General features: G+C 36.3%; 1 protein-coding gene across 1 annotated transcript in view; it reads left to right on the top strand.

Moving 5' to 3' along the window:
• Positions 1–973: 973 nt before the first annotated feature.
• The window catches only part of LOC134660502 (multidrug resistance protein homolog 49-like), a 65,934-nt gene continuing 49,570 nt past the window's right edge, over positions 974–17,337 (top strand). The window contains exon 1 of the mRNA XM_063516273.1: positions 974–1,099. Within this exon, the coding sequence (XP_063372343.1) occupies positions 974–1,099 (126 nt within the window). The remainder of the gene's footprint in view (positions 1,100–17,337) is intronic.

The raw sequence follows: 17,337 nt of genomic DNA, 5'->3' as shown, positions 1-17,337 counted from the left end.
ATGTGTAATTTGACAGGTTAGATCTTAAACATAACGTTATCGTATCTTGGCGATGTCTAAAAGATATCTAACAGACGTCTATTTCAAAATCAGAATCGGGCCCTAAGTGGAAATAATTTTGCTACCATGTGACACATAACTGCTTTTCACATCACCTATGACCAAATTCCATACCAAATTTTCAAAGCACCTAATAACAAGTAATAATGGGTGTCTATTGTTGCACCTGTGAACGGGTTCCAGCAGGCGTTCTACATGACATAAAAGCTCTCCAAGGGGCCTCTACGTGTTGGATCTGTGTCCCCACGCAAGCCTATCAAAAAACCGGGATTATAGGCCCGTGATATCCAAAGGAAAAAAAGTAATAATAAAAAAAACAATATTATACTACTCTTTGGGTTATACATCAGACTGTGTAAAAATATTTTTCTAAATGTCAATATATATATTAAGGTCAGGTGGGCCAAGAGGAACTATGTTGGAAGCTTGTAAGGAAAATAAACAGTTAGAGATACTTAAAGATGGAAAAGCCCTCCTCCACTATCCTCTAAGTTTTTGCACCAAACTTGGCCGCTTATTCACGTTTTAGCACAATATTTACCTTATTCGAGCCGACTCGATCTTCAGTAGACCGACGGCCGCGGTGGACAGCGCACGCCGCATTCAACTGAAACTAAACCGCGATAAACTGAAACTAAGTTCAGCTGACAGCTTTTTAGTAGTTTTATTTGTGCGCAGTGCTTTTAATAATAATAATATATCCATTTAACACAGTAAGATTAACAGTAAACCAATAAACAATATTTACAGAAATTTTGTAAACCTTACTGACATTAATAAAACGAACACAACCAAATATAAATAAAAAATACACGTGTCTTTAACCTCAATTAAAGTTTTTTGGTGCTCTTTTTACAGTTTCGAATTAATTTTTAATAGCGTTTTAAATTAAGTGTTTTGGATTTGGATTATAATGAAGGGTCAAGCTAAAAGATTTGTGGACCACAAGGGGAAGGCGCACGACATGGACCTCAAGAAGAAACAGAAAGAGAAAGAAGGAAAGGAGACAAGGACGGACGAAGTGGGATTCCTGCAGCTGGTGAGTTATTTTTAAATGAACTTGGCTGTATTTTTAGGATTTAGATAGATTTGAGTAAAATAAAAAACGCTCGCGGATAGAATTAGATTACGTAAGTTAACACAAAAACTGAAGCTGATATTTGCATACGTTTTTTATAACATTACCTTCATTACAAAACATGTGTTATACACAGTTATACAAAGTGTCAAAAAATGTGCACGTATCATTATCAAATCGAACAGGCTTGTAAAGTGTCTTTAAATTTTCTTATTAAAAATAAATCCACACAATTAACAAGTAAACTCTAGTTAAACCTAGATATAAACGAACTTAATCAAGTAAACTTGTAGTGGATAGTTTTTTAATTATTTTGTTTTATCAAAATCAGAGAAATTATCGTGAATCTAGGCCAGACCGGTCGTCATCATACTTAGTCGAATGTTGTCAGCCGTTTATACTTAGGTTAGTCACATAAAGGAAAGCATGCCTCATACATACCTCATATGTTTTTAAATTAAGCTCAAATATTTATATTATGACTGCAGAGAAAATGTGTTTATCACTTTTAACCCCTGACGTAAAAAGCAGGGTTAGGTATATTATGTATTTCTAGAGACAGGCTAGGTTAAGTATGCAGCTTATTTGATAGCAGAGTGTGCAACTCTGTGCTATCAAATACGCTGCATACTTAGCTTAGCTCAGGCTTAGCTTGACTCTAAACATGTCAGCATAATAGTACTGAAACCGGCCAAGTGCAAGTCGGACTCGCGCAAGAAGGGTTCCGTACCATTATGCAAAAAACGTCAAAAAAACACGTTTGTTGTATGGGAGCCCCACTTAAATATTTATTTTATTCTGTTTTTTTTATTTGTCGTCATAGCGGCAACAGAAATACCTACATCATCTGTGAAAATTTCAACTGTCTGGCTATCACTGTTCATGAGATACAGCCTGGTGACAGACAGAGAGACGGACGGACAGACAGACGGGACGGACAGACGGACAGCGGAATCTTAGTAATAGGGTCCCGTTTTTACCCTTTGGGTACGAATACCTAATACTACCTAATACTTAATACACTGTCAACAAAAAAAATATGTTTTCGTTATATACACTGAGAAAAAAAGTCGTTTAAAACAATTGAAATTGCATTAACGTTAAAGATAAAGATAAGATAAAAGATAGTTTATTCAAGTAGGCATAATTACAATGCGCTTATGAACGTCAAATAAAGCTAGGTAGACTGGCTCCAACCCTACACCTCTGCCCCGAGAAGATTTAAATCCCCCCTCAATTGCAGGAGGGTATCCCAATATGGGACCGGCAACAAACTCGGCGGGACACATCTTTTCAAAAATAATTACATTTTATACACATATACATACAATTTATCGTTTAATACTTTAAACAGTTCCATATGAGCCTATCGAACCAAGCAGTAAAGTTTACTGTTTGTACGTTACGTACAGCTTGTCAAACGTACGTACATTTGTTGATATTGTAAAAGCAGTTAATCTTAATGAAATCATTTTAATGTGTGCTCGATAGATCTTTTTTTTTTCAGTGTAGTAGTAGGTACCTATTTTTTTTTTATAAAACCTACGAGAAGGTGTGGAATGCAGTCAATTCGATTTTTTATTGCATTTTAATAGATGTAATTTGATACGTACGACAAAGTGATTAAAAATAATGTTATTAATCACACTACTATTAGGTAGGTAGGTACATCATATTATTAGGGCCATTTCATTTCAAATCAGAATCACGAGCTCTTTTGATTCTAATAGGAAAGTTTCCCAAAATGTCCATTCATTTTTCGATCTTTCCATTCCGTGACCGCCATACAAAGTCTATGAAAAATGGTAACGGAATGGAAATAAAAACATTGGGACATCCATTTTCTCCTATTAGGATCAAAAGAGCTCGTGATTCTGAGTAGATATAACATAGAAATTCACAAATTAAAATAACTAAAGTGTAGGGGACAACTTTAAATAAAATTGCCTATTACAATTTAAGGGATGTTTACAAAAACAACATAACTGCTTAGAGCGGTTGACACTTTTTTAAGAACATTGTTAATCGTTTCAGGTGTCAACCGGTGTAGTCAGTTATGTTGTTATAATATTTAAATAACGTAGGTAATTTTGTAGATATGGGCTTGCAAACTGTTCCTAACTGTATGCGTATGCATCTCTCGTTTCAGCTTGATACATCGCTCATACAAATTATTTGCTCATACAAATTATTAAAACAGCAAAAATATCTTAGATATAAATCCGATCTTAAATTTATTGACATAGAGTTTAAATTAAAACAAACATATTTCTAAACAGGCCCCTCTACCACAAATTGTGCGAAAAATACGTCATTAGCTACCATTAGTAGTTTTTATGATAAAAAAAAACTGAATGTCATATCACAACACAACTTATTGCTATTATCTAAACGTTGTACAGATTGTAAAGCATCTGTCTCTGTTTTCCGTTGTGAAATTACTATTGTTAGAGAGAGACAGGTTAGCACGTGGTGCATTCTTCCGTACCTATTAAGTGTCATGCTGTGCCTAATTTATAAAATTAAATTTCAAGTTTTTCTAATACAAATAGGTAGTGTCTACGTATGGCTAGCGCGCGTCACTCTCACTCTCCAAGTTACATTTGTATAAACACAGCGAGTGTTGATACGACCACATATCTTATGGGTAGTATATTAAGGTAGGCCCCAAATTAACTTAACAATATTTTACAAAAATTTACAACTTTTATTTTTCATTGTAAAATAATTAAGCATGCAAGGTATCTTGGACAAAAGAGCTGGCAGTTTCCTCGCTCGACGAATAAGCGTTGCAATTCAGCGAAGAAATGCTGCCAGTATCTTTGCAACTATGCCCCGGGGGCAAGTCAAAAATTAATAATTAATGAATTAATTGCTGCCAGTTAAGGCTAAATTAAAAATTAATTTAAAATTAAATGCCACTGAAACTTACGCCTCGATTTACTTTGCGGTTGGATAAAAAACATACACTGTATAGATAGGTACTATTGGTATTTAAAGTGGGACCCTGAAGCGAAATATTATGTTATAAATTAATTAATTGTTCACCTGTCAAACGTCAGTCATCGTGGATGTTATATCCAAAGGTCACGAGTTCTTGAACAGCGTTCAGGAAGCCACTCATCTTGGCATTTCCCTGATATCTGACGTTCCAACCACGAACAGGGCACTTCGAGTAACCACCATGATTCATGCAAATTTCAGTCATAATAGTAGTTTATGCAACTGAATACATAATGAGAGGTATTAAAACACGAGTGGGGTTTTATGAAACGAGCGCCAGCGAAATGAGCGTAGATAAAATCTGTTTGTAGCTAGGTACATATTATAACAGTACCACTCTTCGGCCAATACTCGAATTTGAGACCTTTTCGACCACCTGTTCTATCTTACGCGACACTTTTATTACATTCATTCTTTTAAAATTATGGCTTCAGCTCAGTGGGACTATTTCGCCAGTATTAAGGTCGTGGGCGCAAGGTAATACGAATGAAATTTGGTTAGTACAAGACAGTGTACGGTGATTTTATTCGCTCTTGTAAAGCGATAGCGGACTTTACAAGAAGCACGTGGACAACCGGTCGTTGACTCCAAAATGGTGGTTAAACGCGCTTCAAGTTTACTGTATAATAAGCTATCGGTATTACACTTTAAACAATATTAATAGAGCAAAAAACAAAGGAAGTAATCAGCGAACTATCAAGAGGGGTCGTATCTCATCGCATAATAATTGATTGTCATAATGTAATATTACGCATAAAGCTCTTTTCCCATAATTTTTGTCCAGCTGAAACAGAAAGTATTTTCGAAAATATTTTGCATAGGTTGTGTAGAACAGGGGTAGGTTAGGTTAGGTTTCTTTTATAATTTTTCAGAAATGTTAATAGTTCAGCACAATAACAATTACTTATGCGAAATGAGTTTTATGCGTAACATTACATTAGGACAATCAATTATTATGCGACCCAATATGGACCCCTATCAAGATGGCGCTCAAACCGGAAGTCCCCCGACACTTATTACGTCCTTTTGTTACAAGAAGTACGAGTAATTTGACAAATCAAAAATCAATCACTTTACCGACTATAGTCACTATAGTGTTCGATGAGTGTCAAGGCCTGCGCAGAAGCGTCGGTCAGACACCGCGTCCGCGCACGAGCAACCAGTTCTGTGATCAGGTTTTTGAACCTGAATCGCATGCGATGCGATGTATCGCACAATTCGCACATTGTGCGGGAATCTATTGCAATGTGGAATAGAAACGGTATCTGGCTCTGAGAACATACATCAAAAACTCGTGAAAATCTAATTTTCAAATATACTCACATGCTACAGATGTAGTGAATAATAAATAAAATATGTAAAAATAAATTGATTTTATTTCAGGCAAGCACCCAATACAACAAACAAAGTGATATAGTACAAAAAATTACAAAGCAATTACAAGAAATAAAATGCAAAATGACACAAAAGTTTAAAACCTAAAATAACTGTTAGAAATAATAATTACATTTACAAAACTACAATTTAAAATAAAATAATCCTTTATTACCATCGTATTTTCTCGGAATCGTTCGTGTGTCATGCTACAACAGTCAAGCTCAGTACTTTTTGTACTGAGACTGACTGAAATATCACGACACGTCCGTAAGTTTCCGTAAAAATACGATGGAAAAGAAACGTTATCAATAAAGGGGTAAAGGATGACTCACGTTAAACCGGGCCGTGTCCGGGCCGGAGCTTCCGGAGCTTCGTTTTCTATGGAAAGCATCACGTGATCACCTGTCATCTGCGATAGAAAAGTAAGCGCCGGAAGCTCCGGCCCGGATACGGCCCGGTATAACGTGAGTCATCCTTTAGTCCCTAATACGAAAACTAATCGCAGACCGACGATAGACGAGATGGTGCTAAAAATAAATGGTACAGAGGAAATTGAAATTTGTCAATGTCACAAGTCACAAAGAATGACGCGTAAATCGTAATGTTACTGATGATTAGTGATATTATACAAATTGTCAGTCGTCTTTGGGCGCACGAGCGCCGAGCAAACTCCGAGTCCTAATTAGATTCCAAAAAAAGTAACACAATGTTGCCCCTTTTTACTAGCGCGTCTTGTGTAATAATAAGTAAATAAAAGTACTTTTTTAAATCGTAGGAGTAAAATTACCAATAAATAAATTATCTTAGCGTGTTTATTTATAAAAAGAAATTTACTATTTTACAATCAAATTATTGCAGTGGCAACAGTTTAGGAGTCGTAGTTGTCGCCATGGCCTAAATCGGCCGGAAGGATCATCATCATCATCATAATCACAAGTTGTCATTTTTTTACACCGCGACGGACGCGACGGTGGCAAACAAGCGTGCCGTCTGCTTGATGTTAAGCGGCAATCACAGTCTATGCATGATGAAGCGCTGGTGACCTAGCGGTAAGAGCGTGCGACTTGCAATCCGGAGGTCGCGGGTTCAAACCCCGGCTCGTACCAATGAGTTTTTCGGAACTTATGTACGAAATATCATATGATATTTACCAGTCGCTTTTCGGTGAAGGAAAACATCGTGAGGAAACCGGACTAATCCCAATACGGGCCTAGTTTACCCTCTGGGTTGGAAGGTCAGATGGCAGTCGCTTTCGTAATTAGTGCCCACGCCAATTACTGGGATTAGTTGCCAAACGGACCCCAGGCTCCCATGAGCCGTGGCAAAATGCCGGGACAACGCGAGGAAGATGATGACAGTCTATGCATGGGCACATCAAAGTCTAGAACGAAGTATAAGTTTTATTTTATATAATTTATGACAGTACTTAAGCTCGTATCGTAGTCTTAAAAAATTACGTAATTTTATGTAACCTTTTAATCACCGCGTTAAATTAGGTACATTTACTTGTTATGAAATAAAACAAGAATAAAATAAGTCAATGTCGTAAGTAGGTACCGTAAAATGGGGTGAGTAGGGTTCGCGGGGAGAGTTGGATTATGAATGGGGAGAAGGGATGAAAAGGGGGGTGAGATAGGGTTTTAAGGCTACTGCTACAAAAATAATGTATTCCAATTTAAAATAGAGCTATAGTGATACCCATAATAAAAAAAAAACGATTCAACAATCTTCCAAAATCACCTTTGTATGAAATCCCATCTCACCCCAATTACGAGGGACTACGGGGTGAGGTGGAATTTATCGTCAAAGTTATGAAATGGAACTACACAAAATAAAATAAAAACTAAAATACAAACGTCCGGAACACTTATTATATATACCGTTCAGTTTGCATATGTAAAAATAAAATGTTATCGAGGTTTGAATGTCAGTTTTGACCCTACTCACCCCATTTTACGGTACGCTATAATAATTAATAATGCTATTACTTATTCTGTGGCTATATCAACATTTAAAATTTTAATATCATTGTACACAAAATATTGTTTAAAATCTGTATAAATATTTTATAGGATATGTCGTATCGTACCTATTTATGTTACATATCGACAAATGTGAATCGAAAAGTACCTAATAAGTTAATAAGGTATCGATATTGGTATTTACATTTCGTGTCGATGGACGTTTTCTATAAATTCAAAGTAAAATATTTTTTTTATTCAAGAAGGCGTCGCAACAAGCTCTTTTACATGCCGAATACAATAGTACAATAAATAATACAAAGGAATTCTATGCCCAAGGTTTATAAAATTTGACCTAGGTTGTGGTCGAATTAAAGGAATTCTTGTATTCGGCATGTAAAAGAGCTTGTTGCGACGCCTTCTTGAATAAAAAAAATATTTTACTTTGAATTTATAGAAAACGTCCATCGACACGAAATGTAAATACCAATATCGATACGTTATTATCTTATTAGGTACTTTTCGATTCACATTTGTCGATATGTAACATAAATAGGTACGATACGACATATCCTATAAAATATTTATACAGATTTTAAACAATATTTTGTGTACAATGATATTAAAATTTTAAATGTTGATATAGCCACAGAATAAGTAATAGCATTATTAATTATTATAGCGTACCGTAAAATGGGGTGAGTAGGGTCAAAACTGACATTCAAACCTCGATAACATTTTATTTTTACATATGCAAACTGAACGGTATATATAATAAGTGTTCCGGACGTTTGTATTTTAGTTTTTATTTTATTTTGGGTAGTTCCATTTCACAACTTTGACGATAAATTCCACCTCACCCCGTAGTCCCTCGTAATTGGGGTGAGATGGGATTTCATACAAAGGTGATTTTGGAAGATTTTTGAATCGATTTTTTTTTATTATGGGTATCACTATAGCTCCATTTTAAATTGGAATACATTATTTTTGTAGCAGTAGCCTTAAAACCCTATCTCACCCCCCTTTTCATCCCTTCTCCCCATTCATAATCCAACTCTCCCCGCGAAACCTACTCACCCCGTTTTACGGTACTTAAATTGTCAAGTTTTACAAATATCATCTTCTACCTAAATCTACCTAAATTCAGAGCACTTTATTGATGAAAGACGATAAAAAAAATTGATGAGATTGTTATTGTATTAAAAACATTGAATTATTATAGATACCTACTTACGTCAAAGCTAATAAAAAGAATTTCACAATAAGATCGTCTAACACTAAAATTTTATAAAAAATACTACTTACTTAGTCTAGAAACTTTATTTATTAAATTATTAGTCAAATACATATTTGGTAAATTTTAGTGACGTGAACATACCAGTATGTTGCTTTGTTTACTCTGCCATACTAACAGATGGTATATCACATACGTATATAGTACACTAAACGTCGGATATAGCCACGATTAAAATAATGACAGGTCGAACGGTATGTAGTTCAAGGTTAATGCCCCCCGAATACTTGATATGTTTTATGTTTGAATAGTGTAATTATTTCGATTTATTACTTATGTAACTGTTATGTTTTATGTTAGAGCGTCGTGGGTGTGCGCGTGAGAACATTGCCACGATTTATTTACTACATTTTTACACGATTTTTATTATATTTAATAATATAAAGTCATAAAGTGACGCGTTTCTGAACCAAGTGAATTATGACTCATACTTAATTCATTTTTTTCAGAAACGCGTCACTTTTTAGGATTGCCATAAAGCCCATAAAACAAACCTAACCTTACATATCTACAGGTTTCAGTTGTATGACTAATGATAATATGACAAACAATACATAATTGACTAAAACATAATTGATTTTTAAATATTTTAAAGATATATGTAGATAAGGGTTCTGGTCGAATTTTTAATCGTCTTTTTGTACTTTTTTGAGAAGGATTTTTTCTGCTCTATAGGTACTAAAGATACAGTACTACCGACCGAGGTTTGAACCCACGGTTCTTGACCACACACAATATGAAAAAGGTTAAACAAAACCAACGTATTGCCTTATCCAACTCGACTTTCGAATGCCCCGTGCCGGGGGAAACCCAAAGATCAAATTCTGCGTCGCTTGGCTTTCCTTGTATATGCAATTACTGCACCTAGATATACTCGTAGGTGACTGCATATGCGGGCCGGGCTGCCCCGCGGACACCTTAAGCACAGAATAAGTAATAGTATTATCATACAGAACGGCCACGCACCGTCCCGCCCCGACTCGCGTTACCTCGCCCCGCGACACGAAATAATCTGGCGGACTTCTGGCGTACTCTCAGTATAGCGACTTTCCCACACATACACAATGACGCGTGTACAGACGTGCCGTGCACACATCTAAACGCAAATTGTCCACCCTGTGCCTTAAGTAGGGCGATGACCTGAGAAGGGTGTAGCGGGGGTGCTACATAAGATAAACACCTGGTCTACCATGAATAAACTTTACTACTGCATATATGCGGGCCGGGATTCCCCGCGGACAGCCTCGCAGCCTTAAGGAGGTCGATGAACTGTAAAAGCTGTAGCGGGGGTGCTACGTAAAGCATAGGAATATACTTTTTACCACACCAGCTTGTAAAGGCTCTCTTGTACTTCAAAAACGAATAAGAAAATACCTAGCATTTTATCCACATGTGTGGCAAAGTAATCTGATACAAATTTTGTGTTGTTTGTCATGTTTTTGTGTTGTAAGCGGTGGTGGCCGAGTGGATATGACGTCCGACATTCGATCCAGAGGTCGCGGGTTCAAATCCTGGCTCGTACCAATGAGTTTTTTGGAACTTATGTACGAAATATCATTTCATATATACCACTAGCTTTTCGGTAAAGGAAAACATCGATCGTGAGGAAACCTGCATATAATACAGCTGCGAAGAAATTCAAAGGTGTATGTGAAGTCCCCAATCCGCATTGGGCTAGCGTGGGGGGACTATAGCCCAAGCCCTCTCGCGCATGAGAGGAGGCCTGTGCCCAGCAGAGGGACGTTTATAGGCTCAAATTATTTATTATTTATTTAATTATTTTTGCTCATGTTGGCTGAGAGAATTAATCAAATAATTTATTTCAGAATAAATTATTGATAGCAATTGCTGCTTACGGGTATTTAAATATAATGTGCAGTCATAATGTCGAACCCATTAGATCAAGTTATCCTGCATAGAGGAGGAAAACTTGGCAAAACATGTAAATCTCTGATTACTACACTTAGGGAAGTGTTCTGATAATCGCCTGTGATTGATCTCGTGTGTTTTCCTGTATTTACGGCAAGTAATATTTATGTCTTCATCAATAACAATTAGAATCCGACAATGCAACGAGCAGAAGATGGAAATAAGTAGGTATAGGTGTAAGTAGGTGTAGTACCTTTTAACCATAATCAAGAATCCGTATAAATTTATACAGTTATTTTAGCATAAGTTCATGTTTTACCATATCAAACACTTTTTGTATAAAAACTATGATAAAGTTGCATTTTAACTAGTTATCCACAGGAGTTGAAAAGTAAAGCTGATGCAAATTTTGAGTTGTTTCCGCTTGTTGTCTGGTATTTTATTTTGGGTGATGATTTTGAATGATAAAATAAAGACTCGTAGTTAGTTTCATTTGAGTCAAGCCGGATATGTCAGTAGCAATGTAAAGCAAACTAAAGTGTGGTATCCCTAGGAAATGAAGAAAAAGCAGCAATGTAGGATCGAACAACGATGTAATGTAAACAAAACAGTTCCACAGATAAGATAATTATAAATGACACGCGTTTTTCGAACAATTCAAACGTAGTGTTGCTAACCCGCGATTTTTCAAAACCTTTTCCTACTGACAAGATTTGCTTGACCTATGCGTTTGCGTTTCACTTGACTATGTTTCACAGTTAATATTTTTCCGCGGCGGTATAATACAAGTAATACAACACCATCGCGAAACTGTTAAACTAGGGCTCATGATTTTGATAGTCTTGATCTTAAACTTGTCAAAAAGTGCAATCCGCTTGTATTATGTACTAGCTGTTGCCCGCGACTTCGTACGCGTGGATTTGTATATTGGTGGTTATAAATTCTACATTAGCTTAGAACATTATGCAGCAAAAGATAGCAGTAGGGACGGTTAATCATTTGTTAATTATTATACAACGCATGAGATTTGTCTTTCACAACCTGGCTAATACGAAGTTTCAAGCCCCTAACTGAATAAAATTGTTCTCGATATAATCTCTCTCAACCCCCAGAAGATTTTCAAGTCCACTATTTAATAAAACCTACTACCTAACTACCTATTTACGAAGTTTTAAGTTCCTGGCTTTAAATAAAATTTGAACCCTCTACCAACTCTCAACCCGTTTAAACCTTAAGGGGATGAATTTTTAAAAACGCTAAAATTACTTTTCTTGTATTTTAATATTATGCCTTTATACAACGATTCAAGTCCCGCACTCAAATAAATATTTGGGTTCCATAAAAATTTTCAACCCCCTTTTCACCACCTTGGGGGATGAATTATCAAAGACTCTGAAATTAGTTTTCTTTTCTCTTAATAAAATACCTTTTTACGAAGCTTCAAGTTCCTAGCTTTAAATAAAATTAAAACCTATACAAACTTTCAACCCCTTTTTAACCCTTTTAAGGGATGAATTTTTAAAAACGCTGAAATTACTTTTCTTGTGCTCTAATAATATGGCTTTATACAAAGATTTAAGTCCCGCACTCTCAAAAATATTTGATCTCCATACAAACTTTCAACCCCTTTTTCACCTCCTCGGGGGATGAATTTTTAAAAACGCTGAATAGGTTTTCTTGTTTTATAATAAAATACCTTTTTACGAAGTTTCAAGTTCCTACCTTTAAATAAAATTTGAACCCTATACAAACTTTCAACCCGTTATGGACCCTTATAGGGGATGAATTTTTAAAAACGCTAAAATTACTTTTCTTGTGTTCTAATAATGTGGCTTTATACAAAGATTTAAGTCCCGCACTCTCAAAAATATTTGATCTCCATACAAATTTTCAACCCATTTTTCACCTCCTCCGGGGATTAATTTTTAAAAACGCTGAAATTAGTTTTCTTGTTTTTTAATTTAATACCTTTTTGCGAAGTTTCAAGGTCCTAGCTTCAAATAAAATTTGCACCCCAAGACAAAGTTTCATCCCCTTTTTAACCCCCTTACGGGTTGAATTTCCTAAAACGTCGCAATTACTTTTTTTTGTAATCGGCTATTATGCCTTTCTAAGAAGTTTCAAAGCATTTGTAATGGATTCAAACTTTCAACCCCTTTTTAACCCTGTTAGGGGATGAATTTTCAAAAACGCTGAAATTACTTTTCCTGTCTTATAATAATATCCTCAATTACAAAGTTTCAAGTCCCACACTCACAAAAATATTTGATCTCCATACAAACTTTCAACCCCTTTTTCACCACCTTGGGGGATGAATTTTTGAAAACGCTGAAATTAGTTTCCTTGTTTTTTAATATAATACATTTTTACAAAGTTTCAAATTCCTAGCTTAAAATAAAACTTGTGCCCCATACAACCTTTCATCCCCTTTTTAACCCCGTTAGGGGTTGAATTTTTAAAAACGCTGAAATTACTTTTCTTGATTTCTAATAATATGGCTTTATACAAAGATTCAAATCCCGCACTCTCAAAAATATTTGATCTCCGTACAAACTTTCAACCCCTTTTTCACCACCTCGGGGGATGAATTTTTAAAAACGCTGAAATTAGTTTTCTTATTTTTTAATTTAATACCTTTTTGCGAAGTTTCAAGGTCCTAGCTAAAAATAAAATTTGCACCCCAAGACTAAGTTTCATCCCCTTTTTAACCCCCTTACGGGTTGAATTTCCTAAAACGTCGCAATTACTTTTTTTGTAATCGGCTATTGTGCCTTTCTAAGAAGTTTCAAAGCATTTGTAATGGATTCAAACTTTCAACCCCTTTTTAACCCTGTTAGGGGATGAATTTTCAAAAACGCTGAAATTACTTTTCCTGTCTTATAATAATATCCTCAATTACAAAGTTTCAAGTCCCACACTCACAAAAATATTTGATCTCCATACAAATTTTCAACCCCTTTTTCACCACCTTGGGGGATGAATTTTCGAAAACGCTGAAATTAGTTTCCTTGTTTTTTAATATAATACATTTTTACAAAGTTTCAAATTCCTAGCTTAAAATAAAACTTGTACCCCATACAACCTTTCATCCCCTTTTTAACCCCCTTAGGGGTTGAATTTTTCAAAATCGCTTCTTATCTCGTGTACACTTTATAAATGCAACCTAGTGTGCAAATTTCAACTTTCTAGCTTTTGTAGTTTCGGCTCTGCGTTGATGAATCAGTCAGTCAGTCAGTCAGTCAGTCAGTCAGGACACTTGCATTTATATATATAGATTATATGTTATAAGCTTTTGAGAAACGACCCCATATACAAACAAGGAGAATTTTTAATAGAAATAAATCCCGTCATCATCAGCCGGAATAGAGCGGACACGATTTTAAAACCACACAAATGTACTTAGTTGAATAAACATTTTAAATTAGAATACAAATATATTAGGTATTAAGGTCATATCAAAACCTTACGATTGAAGTGCACACAGTATAGCACAAATAAATATGACCAAGTGTCGTATTTACAAACGCTAAATGTCGTATTTACAATAATTACAATTTACAACTCTGTCAAAGTTATTCTATGGCGTACATAAAAGTATTAAATAAGTGACCTATAATAAAATTTCCATGCATTTATTGTAGGTACTTACTGTCCACAACGTTGATTTATATGGGGGACAATAAATTGATAATTAAAATAGGAATATAAATTATGATGATACCAAACAGGGATGTTGCGGATGCAGATTTTTTGACACCCGTGGATGCGGATGCGGATGCGGATGTCAAGATTAGGTACTTAGAAAACGTCAAATATTACATTTTTAGTATTTTTTTATTTAAAAAAAAACGAAACGTTTAGTATTTGAACAAGAATATAGGTGCGTTATATTTAATAAACAGTAACTTGGCCGACTTTTCTGGATCTAGAATTCTAGACAATTTCTTTATAGGTAATGACGAAATTACCTAGCACTTACGCCGCCGCTAAGACGTTCCTGTACCGACTTGTTCGACATCCGCATCCGCATAAGCTCCGCATCGATTTTATGCGGATGCGGATACAGATGCGGATGTTGAAAATAATGCGGAAGTTCCGCGGTTGCGGATGCGGATGCGGATGTTCGCAACATCCCTGATACCAAACACCCTTTATACTTAGGTCATACAAAAAATAAGTTTTCTCATATATCAGAATCCAGAAACTTTTGGTATGACCCACAAATAACCTACCCCCCACGACCATGACCACGTAATAGATGGTACCCAAAATTTTGGCAAATGCTGTAGATTCGATCTAAGCTAACTCTGTACATTTCCAATGACAAAGTGTAGCAGTGTCATGAGAAATGCCTAATTTCTATGAAAATATGACGTATATATATAATGACACGTCCTCACTTTGTTCCATTCAAGTTTGCGGAAAATAAGCTTTGACCGACTCGTTGTTTGTTTTTCCAATATTTGGGCCAAAAAGCATAAAACACCAAAGCTTTTTTTTTTACCAAAACTCGTTTTTTTACCTTATAGTTATCAGAATTTCACCTATAAAACGTAAACAACAAAAATCGACCAAGTGCGAGTCGGACTCGCGTTCCAAGGGTTCCGTACATTAAGTCCGACTCACGCTTGACTGCACATTTCTAATAGGTTTTCCTGTCATCTATAGGTAAAGAACTATTTTGTGTATTTGTTTCAAAATTTTAGACCTAGTAGTTTCGGAGTTAAGGGGGGGGGGGGGTGAATGGTAATTTTTTGCCTATTTTCTTGAATAACTGCTAAACTATTAATCCTAAAATTATAATAAAAATATATTTAAAATCCTTACAATGCGCTCTTTCAATTGATATGTAAAACGATACAGTTTGAAAACTTTATTTTTTAATTTTCTCATTTACCCCCAAAAATGGCCTCCATATTTAAAATTCATTTATTTACGTTACACGTCCATCTTTGGGTCACAAACTTACATACCTATGTGTGCCAAATTTCAACTTAACTGGTCCAGTAGTTTCGGAGAAAATAGACTGTGACAGACGGACGGACAGACAGACGCACGAGTGATCCTATTAGGGTTCCTTTTTTTCCTTTTGAGGTACGGAACCCTAAAAAAACAAGATTGTTCTACGAATAATAATACTAGGTAGGTACGTATGTAAAATTGTAAACTATAGAATAGGTCATTAGTCATTACCTAGCCCGCTAAACCTGTTTCAGTCTGCCAAGCGAAATGCAGTCTTATTTCTGATGCTATGGGGTGCATTGTGGCGTAATTACGTTGTGGTCAAGTAAAAGGGGCTTTTATATGCGACGACCACGAGACGACCACGGGACGACTCATCTATTGTTTAAAGGTTCTAGCGTCAGTATTTCCAAGTTAAGCATGACTCACGTTAGACCGGACCTTGTCCGGGCCGGAGCTTCCGGAGTTTCGTTTTCTATGGAAAGCATCACGCGATTATCTGTCATCTATCATAGAAAAGTAAGCGCCGGAAGCTCCGGCCCGGACACGGCCCGGTCTAACGTGAGTCATCCTTTAGGGATTACCCGGAGCAATATGGAATAAAGTCAGGTGGGGTAAGAGAAACATAGTTTATTTTGCTATGGGCAAGAGAGACAGTATGAGGATTCCATACAAGTGTTTCCCTTGCCCTGGTGCAAGCAAGTGATCGAAAGTCCTTAAGCCTAGGTCTAGTCCTTATATATAATGTCTGTTTGACCTAAAGGTTGACTGGTAGAAATTGTCTTAAAGCATGAAGTCAGTTATGAATAAATAATTGCTAGGCGCTACAGGGGCATGGACAACTGCCGGTCTAGCCAAGGTGACGATCGCTTCGCTTGCGCTTCGCTATCGCTTCGTGTCTCTCTATCACTCTTCCATATTAGTGTGACAGTGACAGTTGCGTTTCGATCGCTACGGAGCGTAACCGATTAGCATGTTGGCTACGCGGCCTGCAGTGGAGAACATCCGGACATACATATGAAAGCATTTCTGTTCAAGCTGACACCGCAAGTCAATAACATACTAATAGGACCTCTCGTGTCGAATGATGGCATAGAGTCGTGTCGTGTCCGCACCGTGTAAAGCCAAGCTCCTTGAACTTGCACTCTGTTGCAGGCAGGTAGGGTAGGGTAGGTGCGAGTATGCAACGTGTGTGAGTCATGTCATGCGAGCCGCGCATGCGTGCTTCGTTACACCTGCTGACCGCTGATTCGTTACAAACTAATAGTGTTGCGAGGGTTTCAAAGCACGAAGGTTTAACAAAATTTGCCCCCGAGTGAAACACAAAAATTTTCACCACACCAAAACGAAGAAAAAAGAAGAATCAAACAAAACCAAACCAAATGAAATCCAAATAAATGTTATTAAATATTTATCATTCTACCGGCAAACATAAGAAAACAACTCAAAATTTGCATATTATTACTTTGCCTCACATGTGGATAAAATGCAACTTTGCTGTCCATTTTTGAACAATCAAGAGAGCATTTACCTACCAGTTGGTGTGATGAAAATATATTATTTTTGTACTGTACAAAATGGTATATAACTAAACTTCCTTGATTGTACATCACCTAGTTTGAAGCGCTGTCCAAGGCGAAAGCTGCTTGACGTCAATGGCCGGGTCTTCACCGCACCGCGGCCACATTAAGGATTGCTCACGCTAGACCGAGCCGCGACCGGGTCGGAGCTTC

Source organism: Cydia amplana, chromosome 27, assembly GCF_948474715.1.
Source record: "Cydia amplana chromosome 27, ilCydAmpl1.1, whole genome shotgun sequence".
NCBI lineage: Eukaryota > Metazoa > Arthropoda > Insecta > Lepidoptera > Tortricidae > Cydia > Cydia amplana.
The sequence above is the reverse complement of the archived record's forward strand: the minus strand, read 5'-3'. Positions and strand labels throughout refer to the sequence as shown.